General features: G+C 48.2%; 1 protein-coding gene across 1 annotated transcript in view; it reads left to right on the forward strand.

Moving 5' to 3' along the window:
* Positions 1 to 1,679: 1,679 nt before the first annotated feature.
* Positions 1,680 to 21,431, forward strand: part of LOC8041436 (delta-like protein C) — a 30,338-nt gene continuing 10,586 nt past the window's right edge. Inside the window, exons 1-4 of the mRNA XM_040209521.3 lie at positions 1,680 to 2,046; positions 9,559 to 9,852; positions 10,565 to 10,610; positions 18,724 to 19,005. Of these exons, the coding sequence (XP_040065455.1) occupies positions 1,756 to 2,046; positions 9,559 to 9,852; positions 10,565 to 10,610; positions 18,724 to 19,005 (913 nt within the window). The 5' untranslated portion in view covers positions 1,680 to 1,755. The remainder of the gene's footprint in view (positions 2,047 to 9,558; positions 9,853 to 10,564; positions 10,611 to 18,723; positions 19,006 to 21,431) is intronic.

Raw genomic sequence — 21,431 nt, forward strand, 5'->3', positions numbered from 1 at the left:
CTTGGGCCGGTTCATTACAGTTCATTGGTTAATTTGTGACAACTCCAACTCTGCACAACTCTTCGAATAAACTATCGAAATATGACACCTGTTTTTTTTTGTTTTTTTTTTTTTTATCGACAACACTGTTGCCTAAGATTAAGTTAATATTTCAAAAAAATTTCTTTCCTGCGTGCATTTCTTTTTTTTTTTTGAGCTGGATTGTATTTTAGGTTGAAATTGCTCTTCACGTATTCTTGGCGAATTAATATTGAGGTGTTTGAATGCACAGATCGCGTGTCTCTGGAATTGTCTTAATTATAAGAGTATTCCAGTTGACGAAAAGTCAAATCAGCAATTTCTTAGCATGTGCGATTGCAGGTAACGTTTCGCGCGTTATCGTAGCGTGTGTGGCTCTTCCAGAGAACCAAGATTGTCCAATTATTCCGTTCGAGAGGTTGGTAGCACACACAAATTGAAAGCGCCTTGGAACCCTCTATAAAAGAAAGCGAAAATTTTAATCAATCATTTTTAGAATGAGTATGCCTTCCGCGTTTATAGTTACAAAATGAAAAAAAAAAAAAAATAATAATAACTTTAACTCTTTAGGTTTATCAAGGTGTTCAGTGTTCGCCAGCCAGCCTGATATAACTATTTCTTCAAATTTCCTAAACCTGGTGGTGTACGCACGTCAGTACCGAAAAATCGGCGAAAAGAATATCGGTGCGCTTGACATTTTATAATCAACGCTTTTCGGGAAAACCCGCATATAAAAAAAAAACTTTAAAAAATCGGCGGGTATTTTGTGGTGCGTGTCCCAAACCGGAAATCGAATATAGTGAAACGGCGGAGATTGGCAGCAGCGGAAGTGACGTGTGTCAACCCGGCGTCCCGTCCTCATCGCCGCGCGGTCCCACGCCGACTGAAGAGCAGACGACTCGTGCGAGACCGCCAGACGCCGAGGAGCGCGGCGCTACGTCACAGCGTCTCGACGCCTCCGATTGGTCGAACGCGTCGCTGGAGAGGGCGAGCCGCTTGGGGAAAGGGCAACGTATAAAAGGGGCCCTCCGGCCGGCGTCGACGGGCACACGCTTTACCGGGAGCGACGCGGTCTCTGTACTGCCGCAACTTACCTTCGACGCCCGTTGTTGTACCTCCCCGTGAACGTGTAGCAGCAACGACTGAGACCGAGAGAGATACAAAACAAAAACAAAGTTTCCATTAATTTCTCTCGGCATTTCGGTGTCCGTCGTTTGGATGTTTTTGGACGGCTGACTGTCGTGAAGTGTGTACGCGATGCCTGTGCGGTGGACGGTGCCGGTCTTCGACGGCGATCATCGGTAGCAGGAGCGCGTGCTTGGCCTCCTCTCACTGGATTACCACGGCAGCTTCTCGTGACGAAAAGTGACGGCTATGGATTCTGGCCGCGTTTGAGAGAGAAAATAGCACGGATTGGGCCTTCGTCCACCCCGGCGTTGCTTCCAGTGGTGTTCGTCGTTGTGGTGTTTGTTTGTTCACACGGTGTGTCCCGGCCATGCGGTTACCCGTACGGGCCGGCGCTCAACAGCGGTACGCGGGTGACGTGCTCAAGAGGCCCAACTTCGTTGTTTCGCGCTACGGGCTGGCTGCTCCCGCTTGGGCACGGTCTTCGTCGTGATCCCGGGTTGCTCCCCGGTGATCACTAGGCCCCCCCCCCCCCCCCCCCCCTTTTTTTTTTTCTTTAGTCATATTTGTTTTTGTCTAATTTCTGGCGCGTTGGTGGTCGTCGGCTTGTCGATGACAGCACCGACCTGCGCGCAGCGTGTACCCACCCCCGGCGCCGCCGACGGGATGGCCGAGGCGGCGGAGGACACGGCGACGCGGGTGTCACCCCTGCATCACCACCATCATGTTCACCACTACCACCATCATCACCACCACCCCCGGTTACCCGGACTGCGGCCAGAAGGTTCGGATGACGACTGCCCAGCGGATCGGACGAGAACGAGGTTCAGGCCGACGTCTTCGCCGGTTTCTTGGCCCCTCCTGCTGGCGTTGCTGGTCTTGGCGACGCTTCAACTTCCTCAGGTGAGGGCGACGTCCTTTTCTTTTAAATTTGTTTCTCGCGTTTGTTTTGGCAGTGTTTGTGGCCAGGCTGTTGCACACTCCCTTCCCCGTCATTGGTTTGTGGGCAGGCTGGCTGTACGATGTGAATGAATCGGTGGTTCTCGAGTAAATGCGAGTGGTGATTGGAAACCATAGGCCTCTTGAGATAGTGTGCGCCCGTTTTAGTGAACTAGTAGGTGACAATCACTGATGATGAAAACACTCGAAATACATAGAAATTGACGATAGGCGCGTTATGCAATAGTTATGCCATGTAGAAAAGGACGTGCCTGGAGTAAAGGGTTGGGGGGGGGGGGGGGGGGGGTCCTAGAGGATCAATGTTTTGGATGGCTGCGATATATGTGCAGTCATTGATGTTAAAAGGGATGTGTTCATAACGCAGACTACAGTGACAGTGAGACAGTTATCGTACGAAAAAATGAGGAAAAACGAAGACACGAAAACCGTGTCTGGGCTCCAAGTGGCAATTCGTGTCGGGTCCGTCAGGTCCCTACTTGACCGACTCCTCTTTTGGGCGGGTCACGTGACTCTGGCTATTGACTTGATCGACCATCGTTCATGTCAGAATCTTCTTTAGCCGCGAGGCATGCCATAGGAAGCGCCAGAGATCGAAAACAAGCTTGTCACCGCGCTCCCGTCGAAAAAAACTTCCTACGTTCACATTATGAAGGTACTCCTACCGGTGTTTCAAGGCTCCGTGGAGGGAGCTGAACTACGTCTTTTCCGGGAGTGGTTATCTTTTTTTTGTGGCCTGTCGCGGGAGCAGTGTCGATGCCGAGGATGGGATAGAGTTTCGTTTGGCGACCGGCATCTGCTCGGGACGCCTAGCCAGGTGCTTGGGGCTGTCGGGAGCGGTCTCGTGGCGCCATCCCTCGGTGGCTGTTTCGTCGGACGCGGGTGTCGGCAGTTTGTCTCGCGAGCCTCTTGTGTGGACAGTGAGGGACAACGCATGACGTCGAACAATCAAGAATTCGACTTTTTCTCTTTTCCTCCCTCAACATGTTTTGAACATTTTCCGGCGTGTTAGGACCTCAATCTATGTATTTATTCATTTTTTTTTCCTTACGGGCCTCAGCCTCATTCGATTTCAGAGAGTTCCTCCTGTCAGAAGTGTTTGGTCGGTGTCATACACCGAAATGCGCTCTTGTGGGAACTTACTGTCTTTACAAACTCAGCAATGGGAGATTACGAAAGACGGCTCTCGGCTTACGGAAGGAGTGTGTACTCACTTGGCTCCCTCGACTTTGCGGTGGTTGCACCCCTTCGATAACACGCTAGTACGCGTTCGAATTAATCGAGGTATCTGACGACGTTAGGAGTTGTGTGGTTGCGCTGGCTACCGCGGGGCCGCCGCACTTACCTGTAGCTTTTAACCAGCGTCGTTACGAAGTGTCTCCACATCTGCGATGGCTATCGTAATGGCCCCCCCTTAATTGCGCTGATTAGACCAATCAATTATTTTCCTTTCTTCTTTTCCTTTCGACGTGGTACGTTGTTTATTACGCACGTAGTTGTGTTTGGCGGATTGATATCTGGTCGGCTTGTTTGGTTCACCGGTAGCGGGCAGAAAACGTCTACGGCTGGGAAGGTCGGTAGTAGCCGGGTACGTGGTTCCGAGTGTCACCCTTGAGCAGCAGCTGACGCGGTTCACTGCGACTGTGGAGGGGTGTCTTACGTTCTATATGTTTTCACTCTCTCTCTGCGAAGGTCTCTATGAACACCTCGTTTTTCTCAGTCCGTACCGAGTTCGTAACCACGGCGCCGGTGAATCTCGTCGGCACTCGTGTAAAGAAGACTGGATAGAAATCCCGAGAATGTGATTGAGAAACGCAGAGACGCGATTGATTCGTGTTAGGGGCGATGGCGGGAGGCGAAGTGAACGGTTCTTTACCGTCGAACTTGGTCTTGGGGGAAATGTTTCTGGTGCTTCGTTCTTTCCTTCTAGAACTGCCCTGCCGACGGATGCTAAGGAGCGTAGATATTAGAAAGAGCGTGGGATTGAGAGGCAGGCGACGTCTGTCAGCGAAACGTCGGCTCTGACGTTTTTATTTTGCTGTGGAGTCCCCATTGGTTATGGCCACTCTAATACGTCGTGTTTTGTGCTGGCACAAAGGTTTTTTTTTTCCCCATTTTGCTTTTCTCCGTTATTCTGGTTGGATCGTCGCACCTTCGAAACGTAAATTGACCGAATGACGACCGTTTCGTCGAACCCGTTGCAGCTATCGGACTCGTCCACCGACGGGCCAGAGCGGCTTATCGGCATAGCGGCGGGATTCGTGTCTAAGTATCTTTTGATAAGCTCGCGCCATGGAAGCGCGGATTCCATATCGCCGTTGTTAGGTTAGAATGACGCTTCGTATTGTTATGGTCGATGTTTCTTTCTGCCTACGGATGAAAAAGAAGGAGGTTCGAATGTGCATGCATACTTTGCTGTAATGCCTAAATTTTTTTTTTTTTTTTTTGAGCTCAGTCTGAGCTCAGTCTGAGTTGAGGAGCTTCCCCTCCCTGCCTCAAGCATGAGAGTCTCGCTGGCGTCATCGTTGAGGAGAGCGCCGGCGGCTGCGTTTCTTGGGGCTCCGTCTCTATTTTAAGGCTTCGCAGTCCCAGAGATTCCGGGGTGCACTTGGAAATAAACTCCCCGAAAAAGAAATATAAAACAAAAAAAAATTGCAGCCGGAGGCGGGCAGCTAGGAACGTAGGGGAGAAAGGGTGGGTGTACTCCTTCGGCTTGTTTGTTTGATGTGGGTTTCGGGTCGTGTGTGTGTGTGTGTTTTTCTATATCGTTCTGTTTGTGTATCTCCGGCGCATCTCTCTCAAGCTTCCTCCGCGTCTCTACGTTATTAACTCGGTGCGGTGTTCTTGCTACGCGGCCGAAAGGGTAGATGCCCGATTGCGTTGATCGGACAGCGCGTCGCGGCTTCGCTTGCGGCTCGACGATCGTTGTCGCGGTTCGGTTCTACGCGTACTTTTCGGCGTGTGGCTCGGATGCGCAGATCGTAAGCTTCGGTAGGCGTCTTTGTGCGCTCGTCTCCTGTCTTACTGCGATCGAAGACAAAGTGAGGGTGGTCGAAGACAAAGTGAGGGCGGGGTGGTGGGCGCTAGCCAAGGCGACCTGGCTGCGGCCGCCTTTTGTGTAACCGAAGCGCGGAACGGGTGTCTTCCTCGTGTCGTATACGGGCTGTCGTCGCCGTTCGCGAGGGCTTCAGCACGCGCTCGTGGCCTTCCGTCATGTTTTGGGAGACGCCGCAGCATTATCGAAGGCAGGAAGCTCGCGCTGTAGGAACGAAGGGTCTAACTGGCACTCTCCTCCTGGTGTTAACTATAGTCGACTCGGTTTCTTAGGGTATATATACAGGGTGTTCAACTGGTTTGCGAGGTCAGTGAACTTGGCCGACGACCGCGCGGGCTATACTGAGTGGAATTCGACTAGATTCCCCGGGATGCAAAGGGCGTTTATCTAGTTTACGAGGTCAGTCGACAAACGGGTCAAAGTCAAATTTCGGAGCTTTCACGCGTGCCGAGCTAACCAAGGGCGCTGCGGCTTGGCGAAGAACTGGGGATCGATTTCGAACACCTGTGGATCTTTCGACATTGTGCTACCCAAATCTCGGTCGCACTGCGCCTCCTCCGCAATAATCCTCCGTCAGGTTGCGGGCACCTCGGCCGGGATTCGAACCTGGCCGAGGCGTCTCCAAACTTAGAGACACTAGCGGCCTTCATTGCGCTATTGGAAATAATCTAATAGTTCTGATAGAGACATTGAATTCGTCTCTTGGCCGATAGCGCTAGCTACACTGTGGAGAGCTCGCACGATAATCCCCGCGGAGCCGAGACCTTGGCGCAAACTGGCGAAGTCTGTTTCGCGCCTTCTAATTTATGTTTTCAACCTTCACCGGCGTTCGCACGAATGCGAAATGAACACCGCGAGCGGCCTTCCTTTGCTGTATAAGCGGTGTCCATTCGATTTGCAGTGTGTTCGTGGAATCCGCCCACTCGAGTGTGCAGGCAGAGTCGTGCGGGTTGCGGTACTCTCACGAGTCGTAGTCAGAGAGACCAAGCTTTGCATTTGAAAGTAGCCCATGCTGTTCAAACATAAGCGCTCGTTTGGTTCTTGGAGCGGGCGGGACTACTGACCTCTATTATGCGGCCCGGATGTATGGCTTGGAGCGCACTTCGCCGAGGCGAAGCCGCGAAATGTCCATCTTACCAGTACCAAAGGTTAGCGAGCGGTTCGGACAACATGCCCAAGTTTCAGAACAGACAAGTTACGAGTGATTTTTGTAAGCTTTCAAATAGAACACGGGGCGCGTTCCCGTTAGCGTTTCTCCATTTGTCTCCGCGTATTCGTGTTCTCCGTTAATAATACTTTCTTTCGAGACCTGAAACATGGGGATCTGACTCCTAACCGCTAGCGGTATACATTTTGGATGGATACTTAGCCTACCGCGGGGTGTAGTCAATGTTTTCATCGAGAGAAACGCAGTTCTCTTTTCTCCCAAACACCCGGTATGTTACGCCAATGTTTATGTCTGGGACCGGTACTGTGGCGGTTCGGCTGCTTCGTCCCGCGTCGCCTGCGCAACATAGACATCAGTGGGCGGGAACCGTTTCAGCCCGTGACGTCATCTTCCATCTCGTGTTTTTCTTTCTTTGGATTATATACTTCCGTATTTTACGGAAATGCTTTTTTTTTTTTTATGTTGTCTTTTACTTAATGGCATCTTGCGACCGCCGATGTATGCGTAGGCTTCTTTCTGTTTCTTCTTCCGAGCGCGACACCGCCGCACGTTTATTGGATTTTCGATGCGTCGTTTTATTTTTGTGTGGTTGCGCCGGTTCTCTCGGCGGTCGGGGTCATGAAAGCAAAAGAGCAGTCGCGTGTTATGTTCGCGGCGTGTGGGCGACGCCAGCTCCGCTTGGGGTCGTCGAGTAGGTGGCGATCGGGAAGATTGGAAACATCTGTTCGGTATCGTCTTTGGCCCTTTCGTCGTCCTAATCTGCGATTCTTCTTTTTTTTTTTTTTTTTTTTTAGGTGTTATTTTTGAACTTTTTGACAATGCCCAGCTTTCCGATGGGCCCATTTGACGTCTGGTTTTGCAGCGTCGCTTTGGGGGGCATTGGACATCGTAGCTTAGCCGTGCCTGCATTTCAGCATAGCAAGTTGAGAAAGTTGCTGGTTTTTCTGAATGGACAGTTGGCCAAGTTGGTAAGAGTTCATCGTGAAAAGCACAGCGCGAGAGGGACAAGGACAAAAAGGGAGGACTGACTTTTCAGCTGGTTGTCCTGTCACTTTCGCGCTGTTTTCACGATGAACTTCATTCTGGTTTTTCATTGGCGGATTGCAACAACACATTCAATAACTTTTTTAATTGGTTTTATTGAATTTATCGTAATGCCTCTTCATTTCGTAGAAGGTTCACGAAACAACGCTTCGGGAACACTTCACATTGTGAAAACTGTAGGTTTTTTCTCGGGGAATAGAGGAGATACAGCCAGTGCGCAGGTGAACTGGTGGAAGTTTGCCACGATGAATTTAACCCGAAACTGGGGTTCCCAGTCGCGGTTTAGATTCAAAGTGACTAAAGAAAGTGTTTGTCCTGAGCGTGCACTGTGCCCGAACAAGCGTCCAGGAAGGTCGTCCAGTGAACGCTAGCCATGTACCGCCTGCTTGACAGTGTCATCTCCAGGGAGGTTAAGGAAGAGGCGTTGAGTAACAACACGGCCGTGGCGGTTGAAAGGCGTTGTTATCGTACAGAGCTGAGAAAGGAAAGAACGTTCGGGTGTGATCTTGAACATGTTCCCTTTTCGAAAATGTAGAGTTTTCCTCGGCTTCGCCACACCGCTTGTCGTCGAGGCAGGAGGGGTAGGGAGCAGAAATGTTGCCAGTGTGCTCCGAGCGTCGGTCAAGAAGACGGGAGATGGCGTAAGCTGTGGACAAGTCGACGAGCTAGCCAGGCCGAGCCGAGCCGCAGCTTGAGTGAGGCGCGTCAAAACAAAGCTGGTCTCCTTCCACCGTTGACGAGTATTTTTAAACAATCGGCAGGCTGCGGGGATCTCTCGGTTGCAGCCGCATCTTTCTTTCTCTCTCTCTCTTTCGTTGACTGTTGCCGGCTTTCGGCGTCGTTATTTGTTTTGCCCATTTGTTTCTGCCATCTGGCGGGACCAGTGCCGGTGGATTGCGGTGGCATTTTTCTGGGAAGTCCATCTGTGTATTCGGAAAACTCGTAGACTTCTCCTGGCCTTATCTTTCTTTCTTTTTTTTTTTTTTTTTTTTTTTTTTTTGGGGGGGGGGGGGGGGGTTGGGTTCGCGATGGTAGAGATGAGGGTGGTGTCTGTGCGGGTTCAAGTGCGTCGCCATGTTTCAACTCTGTCGTTTAGTTTCGACGGACCCTCCGCGTTTGTTTACCGTAGAACTCCTCGGGTGTTGAAAAGGGTATCGTCTGGAGTGCCGGTTGCCGTCTTTCCTCGTTTGTATTTAAATTGTTTTAGCGCGTTTACGTCTGTCTAATGCTTTTGTCGCGCAATCATATCCGTTCTTAACAAAGAAAAAAAAAAAAAAAAGGGGGGGGGGGGGCGATTTTGTTTATGTCATGCTTAGATGCTAAGGTGTTGTTTCGGATAATTATGGTATTCAGTGGGCGCCGCAGTTAATTGACGGAGGCCCGTTGCAGAGAAAATGCCGTTTGACGTGAGATTTTAGTGGCACGTCAAAAGGTGTCTGGGTGTTCTTGTTTGATCCTCTTCCCACCAACTAGGGTGTACCATAAGGCTTTCCTCCCTAAGTTTACTGCGTTGAGAAGCCGCACCTGCCTCCACGTATCTGCCGAAAGACAAAACTTGTGCCTGTCGTGAAGTTCGCGGGCATTTTCTCAGCCTTTCCGTTAGCGTTGTTGGTTTTTCGTCTGAACCAACGTACGCTGACTTGCCCAATGTTGGCCCTTGTTACTGCTTTCAACCTTTCGAAAAAGAAAAAAAAAGGGGGGGGAGGGGGGGGGGGGCTTTTGGCCGGTTTTATTTGCAGTGTTCGCGCGTATGGTGCGTACTTTGCTCGCTTTCCCAAGCGTCGAACCTGCGTGTGCTGGACTGAGGAGATCGCACGGTGGGCTGAGGACTTCTAAATATTAGAATGGTGTATAGTTCCCCTCACTTTTCGTGCTAGCGAAGCCGAAGCTACAAGCACGGGGATGTTGCCCTGAACGGTCCTTGCACTGCGCGACACATAGTCAGGAGCTCGCTGTTGCAGCTCTTGCTGCGCTCGCACATCAAGTGAAGTGGAACGGATTATGCATGGCCTGTACCTGACATCATCGTACTGCTGAACGTAGTTCGTCCTCAGCTGCAAGGCCTCTACGATGACAGGTGATGCGAGCCATGTACAAAAATACGTTCAGTTTTGTCTAGGTGTGGTGGATGGTTGACTGGATCGGCTTTTATTAACAAAAAGGCCTAACCAAACGTGCGTTGCTTGTGCAGGCGAACGCGTCCGGCGTGTTCGAACTCCAGCTACGCGCCTTCTCGAACCTCCTGAGTCAGGACTCGCGGGGTTCGTGCTGCTCGACGGGTCTGCCTCCCTCGCCCGGTGCCCCGTGCCCCGGCACGTGTCGGACCTGGTTCCGGGTCTGCCTCAAGCACTACCAGAAGACCGTGGACACGAACTCTCCGTGCACCTACGGCGAGGTCCAGACCCCCGTGGTCGCGTCGTCGGGACCCGGAAGCTCCCTCAACCTCACGGCGCCCGTCCGGTTCAGCTTCGACTTCTCGTGGCCCGTGAGTGTTCCCTCTTCTCTTTGAAGTGTCCGCTGGCAATGGAGCCAAGGCTGTGGGTACTCGTGTGCTCGCGCACCTTGAGCGCAGATCAAAGTTGTGCACACGCGGTCTTCTCTTGTGAAGTGCAGAAGGATCTCAGGGATTTCTATTCGCATGAAAGACAACTAACTATATACTAGGGGAAATTCCCTAACTCTGAAGGGCTTTTTTTTTTTCTTTGTCAATATCTTTTTGCGTGTGCAAGCGCGCGCTAGGATTTACTTCTCCAAATGCGCGAGCACGGACGCTTTTGGAGGGCTCCAAATTCGCCGAGGTTCCCCATTCCCTTTTCCGAATACGTTTTTGTGTGTCTCTGCTTAGCCTTGGGTGGGCGACTGCGGCTTTGATTCGACTTGCGGAGCGTCAACCCTAGGTTCAACGCTGCCACGATAGCCGATGTGTCCTGGGTTTTCCTAGCACCGTGTAATCCGTGGATGAAGCGGTGTTTTCGATCCTAACCTGTGTTAATACTCTACTGCTAAATACACTTCCTCGTTCCCCGTTGAGATACTTTTTTACAGTTACTCACTGAAAGGTTAACTAAGCCTATCTGCTACGCGTTACTCACTGAAACAGTAACTGAACCCCAGCGGGACGTTCAGAACACATTCCGACTGTTTCCTTTGAATGTCGTAACCCTTAACTGAGTGCGTTCTTTTTTGTCCGCTTACAGGGTACATTTTCGCTCATCGTCGAGGCTTGGCACGAAAACAGCAACGGTGAGTTTTTTTTCTCGATCGTTTCTTCTCGAAGCACCGCGTACAGCGATCTCAAATGTATCCCTGTTGCGTGACTATGAGCTCATCGCCAACTCCATAGTTATTGCCCGTCTCGGCAGACGTTGGCTTATTACCGCGTTTTAGAGCAGGCGACACGAACTCCCATAGCGACTTCTCGACGCCGCTACCGAAGTAATAAAAAATAAACTCTCTAATGAAGGACATCCGTTCTGACTGATGTGATCTCTATGTCTGGGGCAGTCGCCTCCTCGAATTGCAACAGCCGCAGGAAGCCACTCAGCAAAAGAACGTTTTCTTTCTCTCTCCTTTTTCATTATCTCTTGGTTGGCGTTGTTTGGAGCGGGGTTCGTTTCCTATTGTACTATATATGTAAACTAAATTAGACGGAGCGAGGAAGGAAGTCCCCCTGAGTCCGAGGCACAGCTGAGAGCCCCGCAAAGGCCTTGCCGGTCGGTCTAGCCGGTGCAAGGTGGGGAAGGAGGCAGCAGCCGGCGCGCGAAGTAACGAGAAAGAGAGGGGGGAGAGAGAGGAGGGGAGGCATAGAGGTGGAGGGTGCGAGGACCCGCAGGAAAATAGACCGTGAGAAAAGTCGGCACTCCGTGGTTGCGGCCGAGCAGCAGCCGATGCTTGCTTGGAAGGACGGGTTTCTTGCTTGCTCTCTGGCTTCTCGCTTGCCTTTTTTTTTTTTCTTCTGCCTTGGCTCGGCTTTGCTTGTTGGCTTGCTCGAGTCGGCGGCTACTGGCTGGGCAGGCCAGCGAGCTGACTGCTTTGCGTTGGTGGCATTTTAGCTATTTCCCCCTTTTGATTGTTTTGTGTGTTTAAAGTTTTTGAACTTCCCCTCTTCTCTTCCCTTTCTCGAGGGAGGGACGGGGGTGAAAAAGAAAATGTACCCGCTTCCAAAGGTGAGGGGGCTCTCCACCCCCTTTCCTTTGCCGTTGAGTCGCGCCTTTGGCTGTTTTTGTGTTTGTTTGTTTTGTTTGCTGCGGGATGTTCTGCCTCGTGGAATATCTCTCGCGAGCTGAAGAAGCTTCCCCTCCGAGCGCAGCAGCGTATTCGCTGGTTCTGCCCGCTTGCTCTTGTAGTTAGCGGCCACGGACTTTTTTTGCTTCCTTTTTTTTTTTTCTTAGTGTGTGCATGGCAGGTAGGTAGGCTGGGTGCGGGACTTTGGGTATACTGGGTCTGCGAGTAAGTCAGGTTGCTGTCCTTCTTGCTTCTCTGTTGCGTCCTGTACACATACTCTCTCTCGCTCATCTTGAGGAGAGAAGTGGGCTTGTTGGGTCGTCCGTCGAAGGAGCCAGGTAGCGGTGGCAACTTGTATCCTTACGTCCGGCCGGTCGGCTCTTTAGGCTCAGCTTTTGCAGGGGGCGAGGGAGAAGCAGCCTTCGCCGCCGGAAACTCGGTGGGCGAGCTAGTTTGCCTCGGCGGCTCAGAGAGGGCGTGCGTTCGCGGCACTTGTCGGCTGTCTGCTAACTTCGCCGCCGCCGATTTGGTTGGTTTCGTTTTTTGTGTCGTCCATGGGAGGCCGGTTTTGTTCTCGATCTCTCGCTCGCGGGTGGACGAACACACCGCGAGAGAGTTGCCAAGGGTGTGAGAAAAAACCCACTCGGCCGTTCGTCGGAGACGATTGTTCTTCGCCCGTGTTGTGAGCGCCCCGATGTCTTTTGCAATCGGTACGTTTGAGGTGTGTGTCGTCTGCTAGGAGCGCCCTCTTTTTTTTTTTTTCTCTCTGTTTATGTCACTTTTGTGACCGGTTTGCGGTTTGGTTTCTCTTTTCGAGGTTTTGTTCTACGTTCTAAGCGTGATACGGTTCCAGTTGTGTTCATTGCGTTCTTGTTCTCGTGACTGGATTCCAAGATAGTCACTCCTTGGTTTACGCTCCCCTACGTGGTTGTTTTGTTCCGACGTTTAGTTGTCGAATTCGCGATTTATCTGACTCGTTAGAATTGCTGTTTGATGGAACATCAAAGATTTCGACTGTTCCTAAAGATCGGTTTCTGGTAGTTGCTTGTTCCGAATTCGTGCGGCTTTTACTGGATAAAGTATATGTCTAAGGGTTACCGCGTTTAGCATACTGCCACGAAACATCAGTCTATGTACTATGTTGAGTTTTGTCGCGCTACTTTCAAGAAAATGTTTGTATTGCTCAGATTGCCTTTTGCTTTCCCGGTTCATACGCTGCACTCAACCTTGTTTTCCCAAATTAGTGTTCCCAACTTCTGTTGACCATTATTTATTTTTTTTTCTTCTGCAAATGGTGAACTTGTTATCGTTTATTTCTACTTTGTTTACCTACTTATATGCCTTTTAACGAGAATGGCGAGTGACATGTTTACACCAAGGTCACGGCTAACCGGAAGTCCGCACACCACGGACTTCCGGTTGCGTAGATAATTGCCTTAGCTAGAGCTCAAAAGATTCCGAGAAAGGGTGCGTCTAATGTCAGCTCCGTATTTAAAATCCGCCATCTTGTTTTTTTTTTTTTTTTTTTTTGTTTTTTTTTTTTTGGGGGGGGGGGGGGGGGGGGATTGGACAGTCGAGAGCCATTCGTCTTGTAGGAGAAAGAAGCATCTCCCTTGCGAGGCACGGCGTTTTGATTAGGGGTGTCGCGAACCTTTGGCGAACCCAACGGGTTCGCCAAGACCTTCGATATTTTAGCGATATTCGACTTCGCCCGATTTCAGCAGGAACTTTTCAATTTTTTTTTTTTTACAAAATAACTAAAGTCGTGTTTTTTTTAATTTTATGAAGCTTTACTACTAATATTTACGCAATATAAATGCAACGATATGTACTTTTAATGTTTTAGTTTATCAATGTAAAACAATGTACCTATACGCCGTAGATGTTCCGGTGTTTATTTACAAAAAAAACTGGTGACCCTTTTTTGCGTTTATTTGTAAGATTTCGGTGATCTGTGAAAAACTATGCAAGATGGAAGTCTTCGACAAACAGTACTAGCTGGAACAAAAATTAAAAGGGATCGTCGTCTTTTCCTTTGAACCGATTTTGTATTGTTGACACTAACTGATGTTTATCGGCGTTTTTTTTGGTTGAAACAGGAAAGTCTATACGACCGAACGTTTTCGTCTACCGAGCGAAGAAGTGAGCACGTTCTCAAAAGTTTCGCGCATGAGCACCAAAGTCTCCGTCCGACTTTCGATGAACTTCGAAATCGCACCTTCTCGGTCCCGAAACCTCGGAAAGGTTCGCGAAAGTTTGGATTCTCTTGTTGGGCCGCGGCGGCGGTCGAATCGTTTTGGGCGAGGAGGGCACGGGTACGCGATTCTCTTCGCTTATGCAGACTGCGTATCGCGGGGCAAAGTCGTCCATAATCGATGGGCAGTTACATTAATTGCGAGTTTCTCCGGCTCCCTCGGCCCCCCCCCCTCTCTCGCCGACGTCGGTCGGATGTGCTGTTGCTGCCCGTGCGTGTGTTTAGCCAGCCGTCTTTTGTTTTGTTGGCCCGGTGGACGCTGCCTTTTTTCGGAAGCCGCCGCCTCCTCGCGCAAGAGGCGGAACCTGTTAGGTGGATGACGCGCATTCCGATGCATAACCCCCTTTCCCCTCTTTTTCATCTTCACGGCGCTTTTAAAACCTTTGTGTGTAGCCAGCTTTTTTTTTTTGTTACGTAGCGTAGTGTCCCTTCTGGGTCTCGGTTGGTGATCACGTGTCGTTTTTGTTTCCTTGTTTGTCTGTTTGGCGAGTTTCGTCTGCTCGATTACGTTCGTCGTCGTCTGCTTTCTCCTCCGGGGTGTTTCGTGGTCGCCTGCTTTTTTTTTAATATTTTTTTTATTTAGTTTTAATTATTTTTTTTTATATTGCTTCTTATGGTTTCTCGTGTTCTCTTGAACGAGGCTAGGTTTAAAAATAGAATCGAGGGAAAATGAGGTATGGAACGTGACGGAAGGTGATTAGCCTGTGCGGAACGCAGACGACAGTGTTTTTTTTTTTTTTTGTTAGTGTTTTATTATTATTATTAATATTTTTGCTGGTAATCATAGTAGTAGTAGAGTAGTAGTAGTGTTACTTTTCTGTGGCGGGTCGGAATGGCTATTGCCGACCATAAACTGAAAAAGTTATCGTGTACCTCTACTCCTTTATTTATTTATTTATTTTCTTTGGTGGGGGTGGGGGGGGGGGATGTTAAGTTTTGTTTTACAGATGTTTTCTGTAGTGCGTTTGCAGACGTAGGCGTCTGGGGGGGGGGGGGGGGGGGCACTGAGCGGGAAATACTGTGGAGTAGTGAACTTTGTCGTTTATTCCGGAGTGCTTATAAATCTTGCTTATTTTACATGTATCCACTACTAAAGGATGATTGTGGCTTCCCATAAATATAAAGCTAATCTTAAAAGAAAAGTGCAGTCATTAAAAAAATGACATGCACTCCCTCCTGCCCCCATTTTGACAAATTTGGAAGAAAAGCTTCCGTTCGCTCTATTTTGTGCCGTCATTTTTCTACTTCCGTCGGATGTTTCTGTCTTTTAGTAACTATTTTTTTTTTTTATCTTGAAAATAAAAATACTGTTTTTATGATGTCAAATTATCACCTCCCTCCTCGCGGTAGTGATACAATCCGAGCAACGGATTCCTTCGATGGTTTTCCATCGCTAGCAAAAGACATCGCGCTCGACGCTAGCAGACGACATCAGATTCGTCGGTGCCGTCTGCTCCGCGCGTCCGCGGGACTCCGTCGTCTGCTACGGAGAACAAAAGCAGACGCCCAAAAAAGAAACCGGGGGGGAAGCCGGCGAAGTTGTGGGAAAATCAGGCTTGGCTGGGCCGATATAATTTCTGCGTCGCCTCGCTTGGCTGCCTTGAGGGTCGCGCTCTCACGGACTCGACGCTCTTTTTTCGAGCCTGGACTTCCTTTTGTTTTGCTTTGGAGGAGAGGCACACGACGGCGACGACGGTGGCGACGACGTTCCCTTTTGCTCTTCGTGTTTTCGTTTTTTTCTTTCTTTGTTACTACTCTTAATGCTCTTCGTTAGTGTTACATACTCTCTCTCTCTCTCTCTCTCTTAGCCCCTCTCGTAGCGGCAGATTTTCTTACTCCGTGCAAGCTTTAAAAAAGTCGAGGGAACTTTTTTGGCGAGGAAGGAAAGAAACAAATAGAGCCTGCTACCTGAAGAAGCTTCCGTCCGTGAACCATTAAGTTCTGGTTCTATTTTGTGTTCGTACTTTTTTTATTTTTTTTAGAGGTTTTATCGGAGAACAGATAAAAGAGGACAACCTTGCGTGCTGCCGTTTCTGAGTTACCTTTGGGGAGAAAGAAAATATAAATAAGAATGGACAGGAGTCCTGTTTTTATTTCGGTTCCTTAACCTCGACTCCCGTGAAGACAAAAGACCCCCCTCTTTTTTTCTTTTTTGTTCGATTTTCTTTAGGTGCTCGTAAAGAAGGTTAATTGGGAAGGATCCGGGTTTTAATTGGCACACCCTTTTTTTATTTTTTCTTTAATGATACGAACGCCCGGGGTTATTGACGCGTGTTACGGTAGCTCGAGGCTCGAAATCAAATAGTGCCGCGTCACGCCAGGCGTACGTTAGAGCCGCTAGAGATAAGCTACGTACACGCTAGAGTATTGCCACGGCAGGGTGTGTCTTTCGAATGCCTCCGAAGCACGCGCTCCGTGCCTTCCGTCGTGCTTTTCACTGCGCGCCCGCGAGACTCCAAAGCGAATCGTTCGAATGTGAGAAGTTCGGGCTGGAGGCGGAACAACCGAAGTTCCTCTCTGCGCGTCTCGCCTTGTCGGTAACTATTATTAAGGTATATACGCTTCGAGCGATCGGCGCTTCCGGATTATCGTGTGGACTTCCGCCACTTTGGTGCCTAATTACCGCGTGCAGATGGGCGATTGTTGCGATTCGAAAACGCGACTATTCGCAATAGTCGATCCTCCTGCATTTAATTCCCTTTCTTCTATTAAACTAAAACAACAAATAACATCGTCCATAATATAACGAGACAAAAGTGCACGTCTTTACCAGACTTGTATTACAAGTGATCAATTTACTTCTAATTGATTACTTTTTGGTGTAATTTTGTAATCGTTTGATTACTTTTGATGGAAGTACTAATGTGCCTCGTAAGCGTTACTATTTGTCCCTTCCTTTTTCTGATGGCGCCCTACGTATACCACTTTCTTACCAAGGGGTCCTCGAACCGGTTCTCCGTAAAAAAAATGGTATATTTGAAATTGCTGGATTAAGAAGAGAAGTGGTTTAGAATTCGGGTGAAACTCTAATCCGACAATGGACAGTACAAAAGTGCTGTTTTTATACCGGCAGAGAAATCTGCCGTTTTGAAAATCTGAAGTTGTGAAAAAAGTAATACGTTTTTTTTTTTTTTTTCTTCAAATAATAGCTAATTACGTTTTTCGAGTAATCACTGACATACTGCTTTTAACCGACAGTAATTGTAATCGATTAATTTTTTTTTTTTTTTTTGAGTAGCGTGCAATTTGTCCTTCCAAAAAAAAAAATTTTTTTTTCTTTTTTTGGAGCGGGGCATTTTGTATTAACGGGGTTCATAGCAACGACACATAAGCGCACCTTCGGTCGTTTTGATTGTCTCCTACGAAACCTTGTTACCATACTGCACGCGCGTTGTTCGTTATCGGAAGTGGCTGCTGGGTTCTCGAGTTTGTCACTCAAACGTCGTCCTATTTATTTATATATTTATTTTTACTAAAATGCCGTAACAAAAAAAAAAAAAAAAAAAAGAACACAGTTAACGTGGTGCTTCCTCGTGGACATCTTTGTTTTGTCTTCGTATCTTCTGCTGAGATCCGTCTCGGTTGTGTCATGTTTACGTCGACTGCGCGTCAGGTCACTTAATTATACAGATTTCCCGCGTATATTCAAAAGCACCGCCGTAACTCTGGTTTATATATATGTGTGTGTAAATGTTCCGTTAGATGTGCGTCTATTCTTTTTTGTTTTTTTCCTTTCTTTCTTGGAATTCTTGGCGAATGCCGTTTGAAATGCATGTGGGTGACGCGCATCTTTGGCAGTATGGATATGCGATCGCGTTCTGTGTTTTGTTCGGGTGTCTGTTCCGCGTTCCTTGTCGCTTCGAACGTCACTCGTTACTCACGAGACGGTAACGAAACGCGAAAGTTGCGACGTGTCACGTCTGCTCTATGAGAAACGTCTTGGTTTTGAGCTGCGTTCCCAGTCGTGGGAGTTACCTGGTAGTCCTCGTCGCGTATGATGCATCCGGGACGCTGTGAAGTTTTGTCGTAATTCATTTCATTATCACTCATACGTACAGTATATGGAAAGTACATTACATACGCTTGGGAGAAGAGCGTGTTGGTTTGGGTCATGGATGAAGAAAGAATAAAACAATTAAAACAGGGACAACACAACCACATCTTTCAACCACATGAAAGATGTGGTTGTGTTGTCCCTGTTTTAATTGTTTTATTCTTTCTTCATCCATTACATTACATAATGGGAAGAGTAGGAGGGGGAGGAGGAGGTAGACAGGAAGGCGAGAAGACAAATTTAAACGTGTAAATCCGAAAAAAAAAAAGCTGATTAATTAGGAACATGGTGTATCGGCAAAAAGAAAAGAAATAAACAAAACAAACACGCATGAAAACTAAACAAGAGGGAACAATAGGTGGTGGTAACTAACTGTGGTAATTATGAACAGTGTAAAGGTGTACCTCGCAAAAATCTGAATATATCGCGATTAGTTTCGTTTACGATTAATTGAGGAAAAGAATTCGAGTTATTAATGGCAAGAGCCAGTGGCAATCATGGCATAATTTTTAGGCTATGATCAAGGCGCATGAAAATGTGTGATGGCGGCTGTAGGTAAAGGTTCACGAAAAAAAGCAGGAGGAAAACATTAGTTTGTGGAAGATGACAAGACGGGAGAGACTAGAATTCTTTCAGACAATGGGCACAAGTCGAGAGCAGATTTTAGGGCAAATATGCTGGATATTCGAGAATAATCGTGTGATATGAAACGACCTGCTTTGTTTTTAACCGATTCTAGTTTGTTCATAAGATGGGATTGATGATGACGCGTTCCTGTTGGACTGTCGCTAACGTGCGGCCCTTGTTTGATCATGTTCTGACAGGTGCGTCGTCTGGCGGCGGCGGCAGCAGCCATCCGACCCTGGTGTCGCGTCTGACGACGCAGCGCTGGCTCAACGTGGGCCTGGACTGGACCTCGGATACTTTGCGGTCGGAGCGGACTTCTCTGTCCTTCTCGTTCCGCGTGGTGTGCGAGGAGCACTACTTCGGCGCCGACTGCGCCAGGCTGTGCCGGCCGCGGGACGACAAGTTCGGACACTACGCCTGCAACGCCAAAGGGGACGTGGTCTGCCTGCCCGGGTGGAGGGGAGACTACTGCTCCAAAGGTAAGCTGCCTCTCCACGCCTTTTTCCCTTTTTAGAGTTTTATTTGGGAAATTTGCACGGACCTCATTTGGCTCGACGACTCTGACTTTGAACTCGAAGTTCACAGAGGTTCGAATTTAGAACGAGGTGGCGTTGCCTGGTGGAGGAAGGGTGCAGCATTTGAACGAACGAACTAAATAATTAAATGCATTACTTTTTTGGCTTTTATATTCTGCAAACACAGCTGGTTTGCAAAAATTACTTGCGATGGTTTTCAAAAGGCTTTATATATATAAAAAAAATATTTAGACAATTATAGCTTTTTTTTTTCTTTTTTTAGTATTAGGCAAGTTTGCCGGAAGCTTGACAGTTCGCTAAACCAGTCGAGCGTCGAGTTTAGTTCGTGAAATCTGTAACTATAAGTGCATAATTACAAACATCACGAAAATAAATGTAAAAAAAAAAGAAGAAAACGCGATTTTATTTTTATTTTATTTTTTTTGCACCGTGAACAAGAAGGACGCGCACGGGAACTCCTCGGAGGCGTCGATCGGTCGTCGCCGTCGCGACGTGGCCACCGAACTCGTTGAGCGGTCCGTCGAACAAGTCATCTGTCATTTCCCCGTCGGTCCATCAATACCCGCATCGTCGTTTCCGGGCTGCTGAAGATTTGGCTTCTATGCGACGTGGATGATGATACCGCGTCAACGTAAAAACACGACGAAAACAACAAAAGTTTCTGACTTCTTTTAGCGGGCGTGAAACCAGCAAAAGCCACACTGGAAATGTTGTTTCCTTTTTGTCTAGTAATCTGCCAGCGAATCAGAAACGTACCTCCGGAGACTAGATATATGTAGACATCTCCGGAAATAACTGTGGGAATATGACGTTTGGATCCAAACAAGAAAACCAGAAACATTTTTTTCCCCTTTCTTGTTGAGATTGAAGGTCGTATGACGACATTCAAGACCGATGCGCAGAAATCGATTGATATCTCGAATCGTTATTTCTTTTTGTTTCCGAAGAGTTAACTATGGGGCTGTCGGAAGAGAGATCACGTGGTAGCAAGGTTGCCGGCTGAGAAGGTCGTTTTCTGTTCTCCTCAGGTGTATACCATGATATCGTGAACTCTTAGCAGCGACACTGGTTTGACAAGGTACACAGACACGGCGTACGCGAGCCGAGATTCGCTGTTTCGGTTCAGGTTTTCTTTCTTCGGAGTATCAAATTTTTGTTTTAGGTAGCCACCTCGCTTTCCCGTGTGAAAAATGTTCCCGTTCCATCCCCCCCCCCCCTTTCCCCTCGTTCAAAACGAGCTTTTTTTTTTTTAATACTTTTGTTCTTGGTGATTTTTGAGCTGTGCTCGCGTCTCATTGAGTGCTTTCGCGCTAAAGACGCCGGGGATGAGACAATGCTCGTCGTTCTCGGCCCTAAATGTTTGTTTGCTGCTTTTTTTTTTTTCTATCTTTTTTCGGTGTGTTAATATCTCCCACGCAAATTTAGCTTACCTATATTTTTTTTTCTGTTTGCCGTTCTTCGGCGCCGCCCCTCCAACTTTTCATCCGGTTCTCCTCGTTTATTTGTCACCTAAAAAGAAGGAAAAAAAAAAAAAGGGAGAAACGATGTTGTCCTTTTTTTGCGTATTTTTCGGAACTTACGGGGAGAATACGCGCTTGGGTTCTCACGCGATTTGCTCGAGCAACAACTGCGTTGTTGGTGGATCTCTTTTGTTTTTGAACGTGGCAGTACTTGCTTGCTTCTTGAAGAGTCGATTAGCGTTCTCTTTCTCTGTCGGAAATCTCTTCACCCCCCCCCCCCCCTTATTTTTTTCCTCCTTTTTGTTCTTGTTCGTTGTCTTGGGCACTGTTGCCGTAAGACGGGGAGTCACTCTCCCACGCTCACGCATGTCTGACTTTTTATTTATTTATTTTGTTTTCTTCTCGCGTCCGCCCTCACTTCCGTGGCACTCGTGCGTCGTCGTCGCCACACTTGGCAGTCTTCTTTTTGTTGTTGCATGGTGTTATGGTTACCTCCCCTTCACCGGCTTCTACCATACTATTACTATAGTGCGCCTCTACCACTACTACCGCTACCACCGAGTCCTAGTTGGTACCTTGCCTCGCCACGGCGCTCGTGTCGTGTTGTGCTCCGCCCATTCGCTGCCCATTCGCTTCGTCCAACGTTTTGTCAAAATAGTTTTTTTTTTTTTTTTTTTTGTACTCGTGTGTTTGTTTTTTTATTTTTTTTTTTTTATTTTACCCGAATCACGACGGTTTGTTTGTTGCCACGTCGCTTCTCTCAAGTTTTACCGCTTCCGAGTTTGTTAGGGAAGACAAAAATAGTTTTTCTGTTTTCTCGGCAAAGAAGTATGACATCGTGATCCTCAATAAAAAAAAAATAAAAATAAAAATTACATTATTTGGCGCAATGTGGTCCTTTCTGGTTTT

The sequence above is a fragment of the Ixodes scapularis genome, unplaced genomic scaffold (assembly GCF_016920785.2).
Source record: "Ixodes scapularis isolate PalLabHiFi unplaced genomic scaffold, ASM1692078v2 PGA_scaffold4__175_contigs__length_147842914, whole genome shotgun sequence".
NCBI lineage: Eukaryota > Metazoa > Arthropoda > Arachnida > Ixodida > Ixodidae > Ixodes > Ixodes scapularis.